Raw genomic sequence first — 18886 nt, 5'->3', positions numbered from 1 at the left:
TCTCAGCCTCCCTATCTGCTACTCAAGTACTCCTGGCCTGTATATTTCAGCCACACCCTCATTCGACCTCCATCAGTTTCCCCTGGACCAGAACACAGGACCCCTGGATCCCTGGTCTGAGGCATGCCTGGCTGTGGTCATCCCATTACCCAACATCCAGCCTCAGTTTCCTCATCTGTATAATGGAATCAGCGATTCTCCTATCTCCCCATTAACTCCTATGTAGGAGACTCCTTTTTCAGTTGGGGTTTTGGGGGTTTGAGCCACACTGGCCCCTGCCTAGTGGAGGGAGTGGATAGGCAGCCCCGCCCGGCAAGAGTGTCGTGTCCACACTTATCATGACGGCCAGGGCGGAAGGAGCCGCTGAGGCCGGAACTACCGGAGGTGGGGGAGGGGGCGACCTCCACCCCTCCCCCAAGAACCCAGCCTGCGGGGCCTGGATGCCTGGGTCCTCTAGCTGCATGGGGTTCTTAGCGACCGGGCAAGGAGGAAGGCGTCCCCCACCCATGGACCTGGATAGGGGTCCGGACGCGTCGCCTGAGCACTCTCACCACCTGGGGTCGCTGACCAGCGCACCCAGGCCCGGACCCCGTCCGCACCAGGGGCCCCAAGAGTCCAGCTCGCCGGACTTCGCCCGGCTGAGATCCGGGAGTCTGGATGTCCAGGTGTGCCCTCCCCCCGCTGGCACCCTAGGGGGCCCAGGAGCCCCTGCCCAGCGCCTGTCTACGCCACCCTTAGTCTGATTCCTTTAGGTCCCCGGAGTTCTGTCTCCCAACTTTGTTCCGCTCTCTCAAGGGAGCGACGGGACATCCAGCTGAGGCCAAGTCCCCGTCCGCCCCCTCGAGCGTCAGGTGCTCGATGCCCAGCCAGGCCCCCAACTCCCCGCCGCTTGGGTCCCAGAGTCCGTGCGCACCCGGCCCCCCGCCCCCAGGAGGCGGCACTCACTCTCCCCCACCACCGCCTTCAGCCCCGAGGGCGCCATCTTCCCCTAGGGGCGCCGCCGCTTCCGGGTCTGTCCCAAGGTGGGGGCGTGGCCCTTAACGTCATCCACGTGGACTCCGCCCTGCGGGGGCCTGGCTCCCGCCCCCTGCGCACCTGGCCCCGCCCCGCCGTCGGTTTTCAGAGAGGTTGCTGGGTTCCGTGTGGAGAGGACCCGCGAATGAGTCCACGCAGACGCGCACCAAGTCGCCGGACGACGCACTCACAGACGTGAGCTCAGACACACTTCCCTAGCTTGTGTGCAGCGAGAAAGTGGGATCGCAAGGCAGTAATAACCTCTTCATCTTCCCCAGGCACAGCTCCACCCTGCCCGAAGTTTCTCTTTGTCTGAAAGATACTGTGTGCCCACCCGGAGCCGCGGGGCCACAAACCCGTGCCCCACTTATCTAACGTACCCGAGTTTAGCAGCAGCAGCGGGCTTAGGCAACACTTGATAAACTGGGGAGGAGGCCTGGAGGGATGGTTGAAGCTAAGCCTGTACCTACTGTGTGCTAGGGACCCGTGCCAGGTTCTCAGTCGATCCTGCCAGAGACCCTGACGGGAGATGCGGGATAGACAATGAAACAGGGGCTGGGCCGGACCCTTGTCCAAGGCCACGTGATGAGTAGGCCTATTGCAATCTGAAACACGAGTCTGTCCCCGGGAGGTATGCTGGTCATGGCCTTGCTGATACGCACATGGATTCAGTGGCATGCTCAACGGCTTGCATACTCTCTCTCTCTCTCTCTCTCACACACACACACACACACACACACCCCTCAATTCACGCTGGACTAGAAATTTCAGGGCCTGACCCTGCTGTGCACCAGCAAAGGGCTGACACCTTGTCATGCAAAGGGCCCAGTCCAGCAGCACCTCATCCTTTAAATGAGGATTTCAAGTGTGACACACGCGTGTGAATGCAGAGTCCTAAGCTCGTTCAGTCCCGAACCCATGCTTTTATTTGACCATGTTTTTTAAGAGTCGGCCAGGTGCCAGGTCCTCTGCCACTTTCATGGGACAGGCATGGGACTGACCACAGTGAATAAGACCAGAAAGCCTGCCAGGCAGCATTTAAAGTTGAATGGAGGAGGAGGGGATAGAAAATAATCGGTTATGCCTTAAGGAAATAAACAGTGACCTGATAACAAGTGCCACGGTGGGGGGCGCTTTATTGAGGGTGGTGCCAGAGGGGCACCCTATGGGTGTGGCCTTTAGGCTTAACCCTGAATGACATCAGGGAGCAACCATGCAGAGAGAAGGGAGGGATGAGCTCAGAGGAGTGGCTGGAGTGAGGTGAGGTTGGAGGGTCTACGGAGGCCAAACCTCTGTGGGACGTAGTAGGACTAACCCGATTTGCCTTGGATTGAGGGGTTCACAGGACCCAGGACTTTCAGTGCTAAAACTGGGACAGTCCTGGGCAAACCAGGATGGCTGTGCTCTCTATGTAGGAGTTTGGGGTTTTCTTTCCTTTTTCCTTTTCTTTATTTCTTTCTCTTTCTCTTTCTTGCTCACCTTCTCTTTCTCTCTCCCTCTCCCTCCCATCCTCTCCTTTTCTTTTTTTCTTTCATAGTTTTATTGCAATATAATTCACATACCATACAATTTGATCACTGAGCGCATACAATTTAATGGCTTTTAGCATATTCACAGTTGTGTATCCATCACCAGTCAATTTTGTTTTTTTAAATTTACTTTATTGACGTATAGTTGATATACAATGTTAATTTCTGCTGTACAGCAAAGTGATTCTGAGAATATACATATATGTGTATATATATATATATATATATTTAATTAATTATTTATTTATGGCTGCGTTGGGTCTTCCTTGCTGCATGCAGGCTTTCTCTCGTTGCGGTGAGTGGGGGCTACTCTTCATTGCCGTGCACGGGCTTCTCATTGCGGTGGCCTGTTGTTGCAGAGCAGGGCTCTGGGCGTGCTGGCTTCAGTAGTTGTGGCACATGGGCTCAGTAGTTGTGGCTCGCAGGCTCTAGAGTGCAGGCTCAGTAGCTGTGGCTCACGGGCTTAGTTGCCCCGTGGCATGTGGGATCTTCCTGGAGCAGGGCTCAAACCCGTGTCCCCTGCATTGGCAGGCAGATTCTTAACCACTGCACTACCAGGGGAGTCCCTATGTATGTATTCTTTTCCATTATGGTTTATCACAGGATATTGAATACAGTTCCCTGTGCTGTACAGTAGGACTTTGTTGTTTATCCATTCTATGTATCATAGTTTGCATCTGCTAATCCCAATCTCCCAATCCATCCCCCATTCTCCCCTCCTTGGCAACCACAAGTCTGTTCTCTATGTCTGTGAGTCTGTTTTTGTTTTGTAGATAAGTTCATTTGTGTCATATTTTAGATTCCACATATAAATGATATCATATGGTATTTGTCTTTCTCTTTCTAACTTCACTTAGTATGGTAATCTCTAGGTCCATCCATGTTGCTGCAAACGGCATTATTTCATTCTTTTTCATGACTGAGTAATGTTCCACTGTATATATTTACCACATCTTCTTTATCCATTTCTCTGTCAACAGATATTTAGATTGCTTCCATGTCTTGACTATTGTAAACAATGCTGCAATGAACACTGGGTATATCTTTTCATGTATCTTTTCAAATTATAGTTTTGTCTGGGTATATGCCCAGGAGTGGGATTGCTGGATCATAATGTAGTTCTATTTTTAGTTTTTTGAGGAACCTCCACACTGTTTTCCATAGTGGCTGCACCAATTTACATCCCCATCAATGGTGTAGGAGGGTTCCCTTTTCTCCACACCCTCATTAGCATTTGTTATTTGTAGATTTTTAAACGATGGCCGGCATAACCAGTCAAGTTTAGAACATTCCCATGATCCCAAGGTGCTCGGGTTTTCTCCTGAGGACAGTGGGGGCCAAGAGAGAGTTCTGAGCAGGGGAAGGAGGGGACCCTTGCAGCTCCTGGGAGGAAGGATGGATTGCAGCGGCAAAGGAGGGAGCTGGGAGACCCTGAGGAAGCTGGGACCACCTCTAGCTTCTCAACCTGTCCCCTGGTGGTGAGGCTCTGTAGGGTCTGCCGCCTCTCATTTTACTCAGTGAGGATGACCAAGGTCTTCTGCTGTTATGGGCGCAAGGCTGCCCACAGAACAGAAAAGTGTGTTGAAGTCCTAACTCCCAGAACCTTAGAACGTGCCCTTATTTGGAAATAGGGTTTCTGCAGGTGCAATTAGTAAAGATGAGGTCATGCTGCAGGAGGGTGAATCCCTAAAGCAACGTGACTGGTGTCCACGTCTTATGACAGCCATGTGAAGGACACAAGGGGGACATCTGTGACAACAGAGGCAGAGCCTGAAGTCCTGCTGCCACAAGCCAAGGGACACCAAGGACTGCCGGCAGCCACAAGAACCCAGGGAGAGGCAAGGAAAGACCCTCTCTTCCATGCTACAGGAGTATAGCCCTGCCAACACCTCGATTCTGTACTGCCGGCCTCCAGAACTGTATGACAATAAACGTCTGTTGCTCTAAGCTACCCAGTTTGGGACACTTTGTTAAGGCAGCCTGGGAAACTAATATGTCCGGGGAGGAGCAGGACATCATGTTGGCATCCGGGTCTTGGGGCCATGGAGAGGGTGTGAATGGGGGCTCCGGATGGTGGAGGGCTGCCTGGAGAGGAGGACCAAGCTTTTCAATTGAGCAGAGGTGATGAGAGCGTGGCCCGTGTATTCCGAGAAGAAACTTTAACTGGTTTCCAGAAAGGCATCCTGGGGATGGGGTGGGGTGCAGGTGGGATCCTCCCAGCATCCTCCTCTCCCGGGGCACTGAGGGAGAGCCATAGCTGCTCAGCGGAGGGGGCAGGCACCTTCCTCCCCAGGAGTCTAGCCTCCAGTTCCTAGGCGGGGCTGGGGGGGGGGAAAGATCAGAGGAGACAGACCAACCTGGCATTGGCGGTGGGGAGACAGGAGCTACCAGACCTTCCTGTTTTGGGAGTAGGGGGTGGGCAACCAGACCAGGGGACAGTGAGCAGAGAGGAAGGGTGGCCAGGAGACAGAGGCCAGCCGGTGGTGCCTCAGGGGTCCTCGGGCCCAGCTTCCCCTCTTCCCACCACCTGCGGACGGCAACTGCCTTTCTGGCAGGTATCGGTGGGCAAGCTGGGTAGCTTCAGACCTCACCTCGGCTGCCCTAGGGCCCTGTCCTCTCCCTATGGGACCAAGCCAGCCCAAGCTCCCCACTGTGGGGGCGCTGCTTTGGCCGACTGCTGCACCCCACCTGAGAGTCCCTGGGGCCCAGCGAGTCCTGCTGGGCCAACAGTGTCCGAAGCCAGGTCACCCTGCCTCCTGCCCCCCACGGCAGCCCCCGCCTCACGCTGCAAAAACGATTATCTGGATCATCTTTATGGGGCTTAAGCTTGGGTGGGAGCAGATGGGGCGTGAGCTGGGGATTTGGGGCTGGGTATCCACTCCCCGCCACGTCGCAGTCTCTTAAAAAGCCTTCTCTGGCACGGGGCCAGGGCAGAGGCCAGTGGAGAGGTGGACAGGACCCAGGGGAGGGGAGCAGGGACAATGATGGACCAGGAAGAGGAGGATGGGGGCTCGGCCTCCTGCGACAAGGTGAGCAGGCCCCGCCCCCCCCCACACCACCAACTCAAGGACCCGTGAATGACAAGGCTAATGAGTTTGTAGGGCACCTAATTAGCAAGTGAGTCTCCTGGGACCCCCGACCCAGTTGCTGCCCAAGAAGGTGCTGGTGGGCGGGAGGGTCCGAGTGCCTAACCCAGCCCCAGGGCAGAGGTCAGGGCTCTTAGTGCTGACCCCCTGTGAGGTGAGGGATGCTGGGACTCAGGAGCTGTCAGGGGGACGTTCCCCTGGCTCGTGTCCCAGCCCCCGGGCCACCCCGCAGTCAGGCCCCAATCTAGGACGGTGGCCCTCTCCCTTGGGGCAGCACCACGTGACATGGCACTGCTGGTGTGGCCCCTGGGGCGGGGGCCGGGATTGAGAAGGAGACTCATGTCTCATTTGGAGCAGCTCTGCAGAGCAGCACATCGGCGGGCACCATGGTGAGAGCCACAGAAGGGGCAGGGCAGGCCCGGGGGTCGGGGGGAAGCTGGCCGGCCAGGAGGGGAGTTGAGGGCTCCTCCAGCTGAGGGGCTGGCTGGACTGAGTGTGTGTGCCCCCCAGGCGGGCTCCCCAGACCAGGAGGGCTTCTTCAACCTGCTGAGCCACGTGCAGGGCGGCCGGATGGAGGAGCAGCGCTGCTCACTGCAGGCGGGGCCGGGCCCAGCCTCCGAGGGCCGTGAGAGCGGGCAGGGAGGTGTGCGGAAGTGGGCGTGATGGGGGGGGTGTGAATGGGGCAAGTGCCCATCTAGGGGACCAGTGGGCAAGGGTCTGAGAAAGTGAGCAGGCAAGTGGGGACAGAGATGTCTGCGGGTTGGGGGCAGATGTGAGCATGCTTCCTGGAGAATGTGAGTGGGGGTGGAGGGATGGGTTGGGGGCCTCCAGCCGGGCTGAGTTCTTCCCCACGGCCTCTGCTTCATGCAGAGAGCGGCCCTGCACCCGAGATGGACAGTCTCATGGACATGCTGGCCAGTACCCAGGGCCGCCGCATGGATGACCAGCGTGTGACAGTCAGCGCCTTGCCTGGCTTCCAGCCCCTGGGCCCCAAGGTAGGTGATGTTCTGCCAGGGCTGAGGAGAGACCAGCCACACTGATCCCTCTAACCCTGCCTCCCACCCCCACCCCTGTCCATCATCTGCCCCTGGGGATGAGCACCTGGTAGGAGCGCCCACCCTGCGTACTTGCCAGGCACAAGACCCCGGCCCATCCAATACCCCAGTTCAGAGGTAGGACAAAGGCCCAGACAGGGCTGGGAAGACATCAAGGTCATGCAGGGGGCGTGTTAAAGTCAGAGCTGTGGCCAGAACTTGTGGCTCCCGCTCCCAAGTCTGAGAACTTCAAGGAGGCGAGAGAGAATAGACCCACTCCTGGGAAGACACCTTGAGGGTGGAGAGCATGCGAGCTCATGCCCAGGACACATCCAGACACCCATGTGTCCATGTCACACATACTCACCCACAGCTTGGCTTCTGATCAAGATCCCAGGGATGTCCCCAAGACCCACCAGCTCCCAAATACCACCCTAAATGCTGAGTAACTGAGGAGTGGAGAAGCTCAGGGATGGTGGGGCAGATGGGGGGAGGTGGGACTCCGGTTGCCACCTGCACCGGCCAGCACTGCCCTTGGCCCTCTGGCTGACCCCTCTGCATCTACAGGATGGAGTACAGAAACGAGCCGGGACCCTCAGCCCCCAACCCCTCCTCACCCCTCAGGACCCGACTGCACTCAGCTTCCGTCGAAACAGCAGCCCCCAGCCCCAGACACAAGCCCCGTGAGGGCCTGAGGCGTCCTGGGCCCCACTTGGCCCCCCAAAGCAGACAATAAAACACTTCCACGAGCAACGAAGAACCGTGTATGTGTGTCATTCTGTGGGTGGAGAGGCAGGGATTCAGGCACTTGGAGGCCTCAGGACCTCTGCTGGGCAGCACGAAGGAGCTTTTCCTCCCGCTGCTTCCGTATCCTTTCTTTGAATTCTTCTAGCTCTTGGCGCTGGGTAAGGGAGTGGGATGGGAAGGAAGGAGGGGCGTACACACCTCAGGGCCTGGACCTCTTTCTCAGCACCCCTCCCTTTAATCCCCCAGACCACCACTTCACAGTTCAGTGACTACACTGGAAGCCTGTGCCAATTATAACCCAGGTCCAAGTGGGATTAGCTTCAACCTTCAGGGAGAGGGCAATAAGGAAATCACGTGTCCCTCCACTCTCGGTTCCCTGTCCATGACTGAGGGTCCCATGATGGCCACAGGAACCCACGTTCCTCCCTCCTCCGGTGGGAGGAAAAGGAGTTTGCTTACCTTGTCTTCATTCTCAGGGGGCCACAGCTCCCTCTGTAGGGACAAAGTCACAGCTGGATACACAAGCCAGGAGCCTCCAGAGCCCCACACCCAGGGCAGGGTTGGCTCAGGGGAGGCAGACACTGGTACCCATCAGGTTGGTGCCCCATAACCTCCCCTACCCCTGGAATGAACCTGTGCCCACCTTGCGCTGTACGACATAGTCCTCAAACCACCCGGCCTGATTGGCAATCCAGAACATAGCCACAGGGAAGGTGAGGTAGATGGTCATCTGGAAGGGCAGGGGCGAGATAAGAAGAGCCAGGAGTCACCCCCACCACCCCCAAACTGTGCAGAGGCTGCTTAGAGCCTGGAGGACCATCCCCTGAGACCAGTGGTGCTTCCCCAGCGCCCCCAGAACCCCAAAACTCCCATCAAGGGTACAGAAGCCATACACCTTAAAGTCTAGCCTCCATAATCCAAGAGCCCCTCCAAAAGCCCCCTCCGAGTCCGGTGTAAAAGAAACACACACTCTCTCTCTCTCTCTCTCTCTCTCTCACACACACACACACACACACACACAGTCGCCCCAGGAACAGAAAAGCTCGTACTACAGTAAAGGCATCTCTCTGAGATCTCATTATTCCACCCCCTCCCCAGATCACCCTTCTCAGAAGGCTTTCCTCACACCAGCCCTCCCAGAGCCCCGAACCCTGTGCCCCTTCTCTGGGGTTCTAACCGTAAAGGTCCCTATCAAATCTCAGGAGCTTTCGCTCCAGAGCGCCCTCTCTCAGAGGTCCCCCTTTTCAGAGCCTCCTCCTCAACCAGGAAGACCCCGCGCCCAGGCCTGCAACCGCTCCATTGCTCACTGACCCGAAACACCTCCAGCTTCACCCCCATCTCGCTCTTCTCAGGCTTCAAAGCCGCTTCCGCCCAAAGCCAACCATCCAGCAAGACAGCAGCCCATTGGGAGTCCGAGGGTTCCATTGCTGAACCTGATTGGTCCGATGAGCTTCGTGATGACGTCATATTCGGGCGCTTCTTCTCTGCTTCCGGTAGCTGGACGTCTACGTGAAAGTCAACAGCGCAGGGCGCGCAATCGGGAAGGGTTCAACCAATAGGAAATGGGCCTGGTTCGAGGGGGCGGGCCTTCAGCCGGAGACGTCATTATAACGCGACTCCTGCGCGTACCTGGAGTGCCAGAAAAATGGTGGTGATGGCGCGCCTCTCGAGGCCCGAGCGGCCGGACCTTGTCTTCGTGAGTCCGCGGCGGGCCCGGGGGTGGCCTGCCTGGGGGCACTGGGGCTTAGATGCCTCAGGAAATTCGGGCATGGCAGCCCGGGGGATCTAGGCCAAAGTTATGCCGGTCTGAGGGCAGGAGGACCCTTACGGGCCAGAGACCGGATCATGATGTACGGACTAGGCTGGTCAGGAGCAGAGGTCTGGTGCTAGAGCCCAGGTGACCTGAGCAAAGAGCAGGTGGTTGAAGTTAAGGGCCTGGCGTCCCGGGCCTGGGGCGGAAATGGGAGTGGGAGAGAAGGGAGACTCGCGTAGCTCAATCTTGAGAGGCCTGGTGTTTGAAGTAAAGGCAGGACGACCAGTCCAGGTCTCTGGTTTCAGTGGTAAAATCTTGGTGTCTTGGGTAACGGTCTACGTTTGGTCCTGAGCGTTATAGTTTCTGGGATAAGGGCATGGTGTCTGGACCGGGAGAACCCTGGAATCAGAAGTAAAGACCGGGTGATGTGGAGCTGATCAGGCGATGGCCCGTGGACTCCTGAAGAGTCAAAGGCTTGGTGTTTGAAGTAGAAGCCTGGCATCTTCACTAGATTCTTGGTGTCTCGAGTTAAAGGCTAGGCATCCTGTACATACCTTTCTTTCTGAGATAAGGGTCTAGCTTCCAAGTTCTGGGGCAGAGTTGAGCTAGACTCTGGCTAGTGGGGTCCTGAGGTGCCAAACGTCTCGTGTCTGGGAAGAGCCATGTTGTGAGGAGGTGACACTTGACGTCTAGGGCAGAGGCCTGGCGTCGGACAAGGGTCTTGGTGGCAAAAGAGTCTGGTGATCTGGGCCAGAGTGGATAGCTTGATTAGGAAGGCCAAAAGAGTGATGTCTGGGTGACAGTCTCATATCTGGCCTAGAACGCTGTGACCAAGGAGTCTGATGGTCTGGGTCAGATTGTAGGCAGTAGTATTCTGAACGGTCTGGACCAGATTCCTGGTATCTGGGTGTGTGGTGACCGGGCTCCCGATGGTGAGGAGTGTGGGATCTGGGACCTGGGGAGGGGTCTGGAGTTTGGAGTGGAGTGGTGCTGCGCGCAGGCTCTGAGAACAGGTCTGTCTTCTCCCTGTACCCCGGCCCTGGCAGGAGGAGGAGGACCTCCCCTATGAGGAGGAAATCATGCGGAACCAGTTCTCCGTCAAATGCTGGCTCCGCTACATTGAGTTTAAGCAGGGTGCCCCGAAGCCCAGACTCAATCAGCTCTATGAGCGGGCGCTGAAGCTGCTGCCCTGCAGGTGAGATTGGTTGCAGCTGCCCTGCCTGCCCCAGCCCCACACCCACCTCACCTTATCCAATCACCCCAGAACTTGCTAGTACGTCCCATGTGACTGCTATGTGTTGTGTCGCCGAATATACATCCCCTGATCTGTGAGCACACCTTCCCTGACGTCCCGGCCATTCCCCCGTCGCAGAGACTTGTCACCCCTTCCTGGGCCCCTTCTCCCAGCACTTGTCTCGTGGGGCAGAGTGAAGGGTCCCGAGGTCCATAAAGCTGACCAATCACTGTTTGCCCCTCCCCTCTCCCCCCACCCTCCCAGCTACAAACTCTGGTACCGCTACCTGAAGGCGCGCCGGGCACAGGTGAAGCATCGCTGTGTGACCGACCCTGCCTACGAAGATGTCAACAACTGCCACGAGAGGGCCTTTGTGTTCATGCACAAGGTGGGGAGGGGGCCTGGCTGGGCCAGGGGATGAGTGGGGAGGTGGGGCTCAGAGTCCACGGAGGTGGACAGAGCAGGGGGTTGGAGTCCTGTGGCCTCTGTGCACTCAGGGTTGAGCGAGACTTGGTTCCAGGGGGACGGGACTTCCGGGTCCTGCTGCAATGGACATCTGGTGTCTTTATGGCCTGGTGGTGGTGCTGGCAGCTCAGACCCTGCCTCTCCCTGCACCTCCAGATGCCCCGGCTGTGGCTAGATTACTGCCAGTTCCTGATGGACCAGGGACGCGTCACACACACGCGCCGCACTTTCGACCGTGCCCTCCGAGCGTTGCCCATCACACAGCACTCTCGTATTTGGCCCTTGTACCTGCGCTTCCTGCGCTCACACCCCCTGCCTGAGACCGCTGTGCGGGGTTACCGGCGCTTCCTCAAGGTAAGCCCCTCAGAGGGCGAGATGGGGCCAGGCTCAGGCAGGTGGGCCGGTTCCCCCAGGTCAAGACTTTCCAGAAACCGGCTCGTTGGGACACTGTCTGCCCTAACAGACAGAATATGGGAACAAGGCTTCTTAAGAGAGGGTTTTGTTTGTGAGTTCTGTGTTTAATCTCCAGACAGTTTGCTAGTAACCATGTCAGGTATTAAGACAGGTGCCGGGGACAGTGTGGCTAAGACAGTTGCTGCCTCCATGGAGCTTTCAGTCTGACTTTGCAGATAGGTACATATTACCTGACCCCATAAATCAGAGTAAAACTGCAGCCACGGGAGGGCAGGGAATAGGAAATAAACGACTAGGGAAACAAATAACAGGCAGGGCTGAGAATCGAGGTGCAAATAGTGGGGAGGCACTGTGTAGTTTTCCTGAACTTATAATGTCTCTTACGCGTCCTGAAATGCTTAGCATGGTGCTGTTTAGGGGCTGTGCAGGCTGGACCACTGATGCCTAAGCTCAGTCAGGACTGAGACTGGACCACTGGGGCCCAGGCTGGACCAGTCAGGACTGAGACTGGACCACTGGGGCCCAGGCTGGACCAGTCAGGGCTGGGGGTGGACCAGTGAGGCCCAGGCTGGAACAGTGAGGCTCAGGCTGGAACAGTCAGGGCCCAGGCTGGACTAGTGAGGGCTGAGGCTGGACCAATTAGGGCCCAGTCAGGGCTGGAGCTGGACCAGTGAGGCCCAGGCTGGACAGGTGTGGCTATGACTGGGTGTGTGGGGCGAGCTCTTGTCTGGGACAGTGGTGGGTGGCTGGCAGAAAGCCCAGAGTGGGAGGGGGCACGGTGGCATGGCCCTGTGGCCCCACTGACAGCTGGCGGGTGGATGGGTGCCCAGCTGAGCCCCGAGAGTGCCGAGGAGTACATCGAGTACCTCAAGTCGAGCGACCGGCTGGACGAGGCCGCACAGCGCCTGGCCACCGTGGTGAACGACGAGCGCTTCGTGTCCAAGGCCGGCAAGTCCAACTACCAGGTGGGCCCCGGGGTGACGGCTGGGCGGGAGGGCTCGCCCTCTCAGGGACAAGGCTGACGCTCCTTCCCATGCCTTGCAGCTGTGGCACGAGCTCTGCGACCTCATCTCCCAGAACCCAGACAAGGTGCAGTCTCTCAGTGTGGACGCCATCATCCGCGGGGGCCTCACCCGCTTCACCGACCAACTGGGCAAGCTCTGGTGCTCGCTGGCTGACTACTACATCCGCAGCGGTCACTTCGAGAAGGTGCTTGAGCACGTGGGGCTCCGGGAGCGGGGTGGGGTCTCCCTCCAGCACATAGTATTGGGGGATGCCTGAGGACACGCGTGTGAGCAGAAGACGTGCACGTGGACCGCTTTTGCCTTTCTGAAGGTGGGGAGAGGCAGGCATCACGGCCCTGCCGGCGAGTGCACCCACCTCAGACCAGCCAGACCTGGATCTCTCTGCTCTGGCCTTGGACCTGCTTCAGCTTGGGTGTCCTCATTGGCAAAATGAGAGTGACAGTCACTTCCTTGCCTACTGGGACTCAGGCACCGAGCGGGTGTCCGGTGTGAGGGTCCCTCCCGAGGTGTTGGTGTTTCTGTCAGTGTCCACGTCGGCTCTTCTCCTCATCGGGCCATGGAGTGGCGAGCTTGGGGCCGGGGTGGGGGGCGGGGTGTGGTGCTCTGAGAGGTCCCCAGAGGGGCTGGCTTGGGACTGGCTGGGGAGGGGGGCGCCGGGGGGAGCAGAGTGGGAAGGAGGAGCTGGAGGGGGCTCAGAGGGGGTGGTGAAGGACTAGGGAAGGGGGGCCCTGCAGGCTGAGGAGGGGCCGGCTGTGTCCTGCTGCGGGGAGCCGCCAGCCAGCCAGCCGTGAGCAGGACATAGGCCTGACCAGGTGTGTGTCTTACAAAGACCCTTCGGGCTGACACTTTGAGTGGAGCGCACAGGCCGAGGCCGGCAGCAGGAGACTGGCCAGGAGGCTGCTGGAGCCAGCGGCCAGGCAGAGGCAGAGGGGCAGGATCAGCCAGGGCCAGGGGTAGAGCAACGGGCCCGCCCTTGGTGGGGATGCACCTCGCCCACGCCAGCACTGTTCTTTCATGCTGCCCTCGGGGGTTGGTGTGGGGGGTGACGGGGAGAATGTGAGCTGCAGAAGGGGGATCGGGCAGGCGTGAGGGGTACTTTGTAGCAACGATTGAGCACTCCGTGGCAGGCTGAGGTTAGGGTCCCTGCAGGGTGGCTGGTCACCTATTGGGTCTCACTGGGGCCAGACCCTTTATGCGTCTCACTCGAGCCTCGCAGTGACTCTGCGTGAGAGGCTGTCACTGTCAGTTTACTGCTGAGGAGCTGAAGCCTCCAGCTCACTCTGGCAGAGGACGGGAGGGGAGCTCCGACCACGGCCGTGCGCTGACGGAGCTGGGCAGGCCCGGGAAAGGCCCTCCGGGGGTTCCGATTTGGGACTGGTACCAAGGGCGGTGCTGCCGGATGCCCTGTGTGCATGCGGTGGGCACACGTGCCTCTCCTCTGCCAGCACTTTCCCCATCCCCACAGGCTCGGGACGTGTATGAGGAGGCCATCCGGACCGTGATGACCGTGCGGGACTTTACCCAAGTGTTCGACAGCTATGCCCAGTTCGAGGAGAGCATGATCGCGGCGAAGATGGAGACAGCCTCGGAGCTGGGGCGGGAGGAGGAGGGTGAGCAGCAGGGGTGGGCCGCAGGGCTCGGAGGGGTCCCGAGTGGCTGGGTCAGGGGAGGTGTGGGGCTTGGGGTCAGAGGCCAGCAGGGAGGGAGTCTGAATGGGCACTGCGGGTGGGATCTCGGCGGGTAGCCAGGACTGGGAACACATCTCAGTGGGGCTTGGGCCGGCCACTGGCGGGAAGGGAGAGCTGGCTGGACAGCAGGTGTGGTGGGGGGGCCTGGGCCAGAGCTTGGCAGGGAAGAAGGGCTGGGGGGAATGGTGGGGATTGGAGGGGGTTCCAGAGTAGCCTGGCCCCAGGGCAGGTGTGAGGTCAGGGTGGCCCTGGGGCAGCTCAGGGAGGGAGTGCCCGGATGGACAGTGGCGGGGAGCTGGGGGCTGAAGGGAGAGAGACCTGAGAGATGGAGGTGGCCGGGGGCCGCGTGCTGAGGCCTCCCCCCCTGCTCCCGGCTTTTCCCACGGGTCCCAGACGACGTGGACCTGGAGCTGCGCCTGGCTCGCTTTGAGCAGCTCATCAGCCGGCGGCCCCTGCTCCTCAACAGCGTCCTGCTGCGCCAGAACCCGCACCACGTGCACGAGTGGCACAAGCGCGTGGCCCTGCACGAGGGCCGCCCGAGGGAGGTACGTGGCGGCCCCGACCCCCGTCCCCAGGCCCCGCCCTCCCCAACCAGGGCCCTGCCCAGCCTGACCCAACCTCTCCTGCCCAGATCATTAACACGTACACGGAGGCCGTGCAGACTGTGGACCCCTTCAAGGCCACCGGCAAGCCCCACACCCTGTGGGTTGCGTTCGCCAAGTTTTACGAGGACAACGGGCAGCTGGATGACGTGAGTGCCGTGTTGCCAGTGCGCGTTGCATGTACGAGTACTTACAGGTCCTCCGCCCAGCGCCCACAGCCGGGCGGGCGGGTGGGGTCTCAGCTTGGCCTCTGCCCGCCCCACAGGCCCGCATCATCCTGGAGAAAGCCACCAAGGTGAGCTTCAAGCAGGTGGACGACCTGGCCAGCGTGTGGTGCGAGTGTGGCGAGCTGGAGCTCCGGCACGAGAACTACGACCAGGCCTTGCGGCTGCTGCGAGTAAACACAAGCCCGGGTTGGGAGGGGGTGGGGGAGCCTCAGGGTGTGTGATCTGGTCCTGGACACCCCCGCGGCTTTCCCCCTGCTGGCGCTGCCCGTGCAGAAGGCGACGGCGCTGCCCGCCCGCCGCGCCGAGTACTTTGACGGCTCGGAGCCCGTGCAGAACCGCGTATACAAGTCTCTGAAGGTGTGGTCAATGCTGGCCGACCTGGAGGAGAGCCTCGGCACCTTCCAGGTGAGCCGCCAGGATGGGATGGGGGCGTGGGATGGGACACGCCCCGCGGAGGGCCGCTGACTCCACCCCCGGGACACGCTCTGACCGGCCCCCTGCCCCACAGTCCACCAAAGCCGTCTATGACCGCATCCTGGACCTGCGCATCGCCACGCCCCAAATCGTCATCAACTACGCCATGTTCCTGGAGGAGCACAAGTACTTTGAAGAAAGCTTCAAGGTGAGGGGGCCCCGGACGGCATTGTCCCCTACCCGGGCTACCATCACCGCCGACTGGGAGGCTTAAACAGCAGAGATGTGTTTTCTCAGTCCTGAAGGTCGGAAGCCTGAGATCAAGGTGTCGGCAGGGCTGGTTTCCTCTGAGGCCCCTCTCCTTGGCTTGTAGAGGCTGTTTTCTCACTGTGTCTTCACGTGGACACCTTTTTGTGTGTTTTTGGTGTTCCTCCTGTGCCCAGCTCTGCTTTTGTGAGGCTGTCAGTTGTATTGGAATGAAATTTACCCTAATCTCTTTTTTTTTTAAATTTATTTATTTTTGGCTGCGTTGGGTCTCCGTTGCTGCATGCAGGCTTTCTCTAGTTGCGGCGAGCGGGGGCTGCTCTTTGTTGTGGTGCGCGGGCTTCTCATTGAGGTGGCTTCTCGTTGCGGAGCACGGACTCTAGGTGCACGGGCTTCAGTAGCTGTGGCTCGTGGGCTCAGTAGTCATGGCACACGGGCTTAGCTGATCTGCGGCACGTGGGATCTTCCTGGACCAGGGCTCAAACCCGTGTCCCCTGCATTGGCAGGCGGATTCTTAACCACTGTGCCGCCAGGGAAGTCCTCTCTGTTTAACTTAGTTGCTTCTTTAAAGATCTTATCTCAGAACACAGTCTCGTTCTGAGGTACGGGGAGTTAGGATTTCAACTTGAATTTGGGGGGCACACAGGTCAGCCTGTCACAGGCACGGAGTTCTGCCTGTGTGTGCGGGGGTGCCCCTGCCTTGCTGCTCAGGCGATGGGTTGTAGGCACGTGGGGTGCTTTCCATGTGCATGTGTACGTGTGGCGGCGCTTTGCCCCACTGTGTGAGGTTTTGTCGTGTACAAGTGGAGACTGTGCACGTACATGGACGGAGAAGTCATACATGTGCGCGAGTGCCCCCTCTGCCTGAGTGGCAGGTCCTGCCCCTCTGCCTGGGTGGTGAACCTTCTTCCGGGACACCGGGCTCCAGTGTTTGCAAGCTGAGGTTCCACCCTCCTCTTCAGCCGTAAAGTCACTGACTGATCCTAGTGAGCCCTAGTCCAGCTCTGTCTTCGGGGTCCTTGCAGTCTGTCCAGGGAGACAGGCAGTGCACAGACACTCTCGGCTGGGCTTTGATTGCGTGATCACAGGGAGAAGTGGGATGGGGAGAGGTGGGCAGACAAGGGGCCTACTTGCTGAGCCCTAAGGAGTCTCCCTCTGCGGACTCACACGACTCTCCCTCGGGGCAGGCATACGAGCGTGGCATCTCGCTGTTCAAGTGGCCCAACGTGTCCGACATCTGGAGTACCTACCTGACCAAGTTCATCGCCCGCTACGGGGGCCAGAAGCTGGAGCGGGCACGGGACCTGTTTGAGCAGGCGCTGGATGGCTGCCCTCCCAAATACGCAAAGAGTGAGGAGGGCCAGGTGGGCTCGGTCGGGGGGGGGGGGGTTGGAGGGGGCATCACGGGCCCAGCCACTGACCTCTCACCCCCCCCCCCGCTGCATCCTGTCACAGCCCTGTACCTGCTGTACGCACAGCTGGAGGAGGAGTGGGGCTTGGCCCGGCACGCCATGGCCGTGTATGAGCGCGCCACCAGGGCCGTGGAGCCCGCCCAGCAATACGACATGTTCAACATCTACATCAAGCGGGCGGCCGAGATCTACGGGGTCACCCACACCCGCAGCATCTATCAGAAGGCCATCGAGGTGCCCGCCGCAGGGGGTGGGGTGGGGAGCTGGGGCTAGAGAGGGGGAACAAGGGGTCCTGTAGGCAGGGTATCGGAGCGAGCCGGTGCGCGCGTCTGTGGGGAGGCCTGCCCGCCCAGGGGCCGGCCTGGTGTGCTGGGAACCACCGGGGTTCCCCAAGAGGGGCGGCCCCCTCCGCCTCACATCCCACCCTCCCTGATCCCTCCTGACCCCGCCCAGGTGCTGTCAGACGAGCACGCCCGGGAGATGTGCCTGCGGTTCGCGGACATGGAGTGCAAGCTCGGGGAGATCGACCGCGCCCGGGCCATCTACAGCTTCTGCTCGCAGATCTGTGACCCCCGGGTAGGGACGGGTCCCGGGCCCGTGGGTGTGGGAGTCTGCGGCTGAGCCAGCCAGCTCACGTCCCCTGGCCCCGCCCCTCTGCAGACGACCGGGGCCTTCTGGCAGACGTGGAAGGACTTCGAGGTCCGGCACGGCAACGAGGACACCATCCGGGAGATGCTGCGGATCCGCCGCAGCGTGCAGGCCACGTACAACACTCAGGTCAACTTCATGGCCTCCCAGATGCTCAAGGTGACGGGCAGCGCCACGGGCACTGGTGAGCAGCTGTGGCCCAGCGGTGGTCTCCCGGGTCTGGGAGCATCAGGGTCTCCTCTGCCTCCCCTGCCTCAGGCTGGGAGCTCCTCGAGGGCCAGGGCCTCAGGCCCAGGTCGGGGGGCGCCCAGCAGCACTCAGACCGAGGCAGGCACCTAAGGCCGTGGTTGAGGACAGCTTGCCCACGGCGTCTGACCCCTCGCTTCCCCCCGCAGTGTCCGACCTGGCCCCCGGGCAGAGCGGCATGGACGACATGAAGCTGCTGGAACAGCGGGCCGAGCAGCTGGCGGCTGAGGCCGAGCAGGACCAGCCCTCGCGGGCCCAGAGCAAGATCCTGTTTGTGAGGTGAGGGCGGGGCGGTGGAGCCGAGCTGGGAGCGGGCCAGCTCTGCAGGGGGGGAGGGGCGGGGAGGCTGGGGGGCTGCCGGGCCCAGCTGAGCAGTGTGGCCCCCTCCCCCGGCCGCCTGCCTTCCCCAGGAGTGATGCCTCCCGGGAGGAGCTGGCCCAGCTGGCCCAGCAGGCCAACCCGGAGGAGATCGAGCTGGGCGAGGATGAGGACGAGATGGACCTGGAGCCCAACGGTAAGAGGCCGGCTGGCCAGGCGGGCTGGTGGGCGGAGGCGGGGGCGGGACCCCCTCCTGGAAGGTGACTGAGTCCTCCTCGCCTCACCCCCAGAGGTGCGCCTGGAGCAGCAGAGCGTGCCGGCCGCCGTGTTCGGGAGCCTGAAGGAAGACTGACTCCCATCCCCTACCCCCTCCACCGCTCCCCCAGTGAAGCTTGTGTTTGTACGTTCTGGTCTGAGCCTCCTTCCTCCCCGACCTCTCCTACTGCCTCGGTGCCCCTGGGGACTGCCAGCTCAGTGCCGCCCTGCCCCCCACCCCACCCCCCAGATTGGCCGGTGTGGGGAGGTGGGGCAGCTGGGCTCCAGGCCAGGGCACACGCTCCACCCTAACCCCGCAGAGCCAGTTCTGGGCTCCTGAGAGGCCAGTCTCTCTGCCGCCTGAGGCCCTGAGCCTGGAGGGGGCCCCTGCGCCCCTCCCTCTCAGCAGATAGAGATACTCAGCCTCCCCACCACGAACCCTTCTTCCTTGAATGAGGGCATCCCCCTCCCCTTGGGAAGAGGCTGGGCTGAGAGCTCCGGAGGCAGGCGG

At 60.2% G+C, this 18886-nt stretch overlaps 4 protein-coding genes and 1 long non-coding RNA gene across 6 annotated transcripts in view; 3 read left to right on the top strand and 2 right to left on the bottom strand.

Annotated features, from left to right (window-relative positions):
* Positions 1-1050, bottom strand: part of STXBP2 (syntaxin binding protein 2) — a 98449-nt gene extending 97399 nt beyond the window's left edge. For both annotated transcript variants that reach the window (XM_049708353.1, XM_004277298.4), the window contains exon 1: positions 946-1050. In XM_049708353.1, coding sequence (XP_049564310.1) covers positions 946-982 — 37 coding nt within the window. In that variant the 5' untranslated portion in view covers positions 983-1050. The remainder of the gene's footprint in view (positions 1-945) is intronic.
* Positions 713-4490, top strand: LOC117195700 (uncharacterized). Its single transcript, XR_007476691.1, has 2 exons — positions 713-1209; positions 4267-4490. It is a non-coding gene; the product is annotated as an uncharacterized LOC117195700 (long non-coding RNA).
* Positions 4491-5933: 1443 nt separating this feature from the next.
* PCP2 (Purkinje cell protein 2) lies at positions 5934-7406 on the top strand. Its single transcript, XM_049708357.1, has 4 exons — positions 5934-6018; positions 6140-6272; positions 6500-6624; positions 7231-7406. The coding sequence occupies exons 1-4, from the start codon at positions 6016-6018 to the stop codon at positions 7348-7350; spliced, it is 381 nt and encodes a 126-aa protein (XP_049564314.1). The 5' UTR covers positions 5934-6015; the 3' UTR covers positions 7351-7406.
* LOC101288081 (protein PET100 homolog, mitochondrial) lies at positions 7405-8835 on the bottom strand. The gene is made up of 4 exons (XM_004277663.4): positions 8722-8835; positions 8054-8140; positions 7870-7902; positions 7405-7564 (listed from the first exon to the last, which is right to left on the bottom strand). The coding sequence occupies exons 1-4, from the start codon at positions 8833-8835 to the stop codon at positions 7481-7483; spliced, it is 318 nt and encodes a 105-aa protein (XP_004277711.2). The 3' UTR covers positions 7405-7480.
* A 155-nt stretch (positions 8836-8990) lies between these two features.
* XAB2 (XPA binding protein 2) lies at positions 8991-18523 on the top strand. Its single transcript, XM_004277294.3, has 19 exons — positions 8991-9106; positions 10210-10358; positions 10662-10785; positions 11019-11216; positions 12107-12241; positions 12321-12485; positions 13767-13911; positions 14383-14534; positions 14621-14740; positions 14857-14988; positions 15092-15223; positions 15327-15440; positions 16684-16846; positions 16952-17142; positions 17362-17484; positions 17569-17740; positions 17952-18081; positions 18213-18316; positions 18411-18523. Exons 1-19 carry the CDS (start codon positions 9056-9058, stop codon positions 18470-18472), a joined length of 2562 nt encoding a protein of 853 aa, XP_004277342.1. The 5' UTR covers positions 8991-9055; the 3' UTR covers positions 18473-18523.
* Positions 18524-18886: the final 363 nt, after the last annotated feature.

Source organism: Orcinus orca, chromosome 3, assembly GCF_937001465.1.
Source record: "Orcinus orca chromosome 3, mOrcOrc1.1, whole genome shotgun sequence".
Taxonomy (NCBI): Eukaryota; Metazoa; Chordata; class Mammalia; order Artiodactyla; family Delphinidae; genus Orcinus; species Orcinus orca.
The sequence above is the reverse complement of the archived record's forward strand: the minus strand, read 5'-3'. Positions and strand labels throughout refer to the sequence as shown.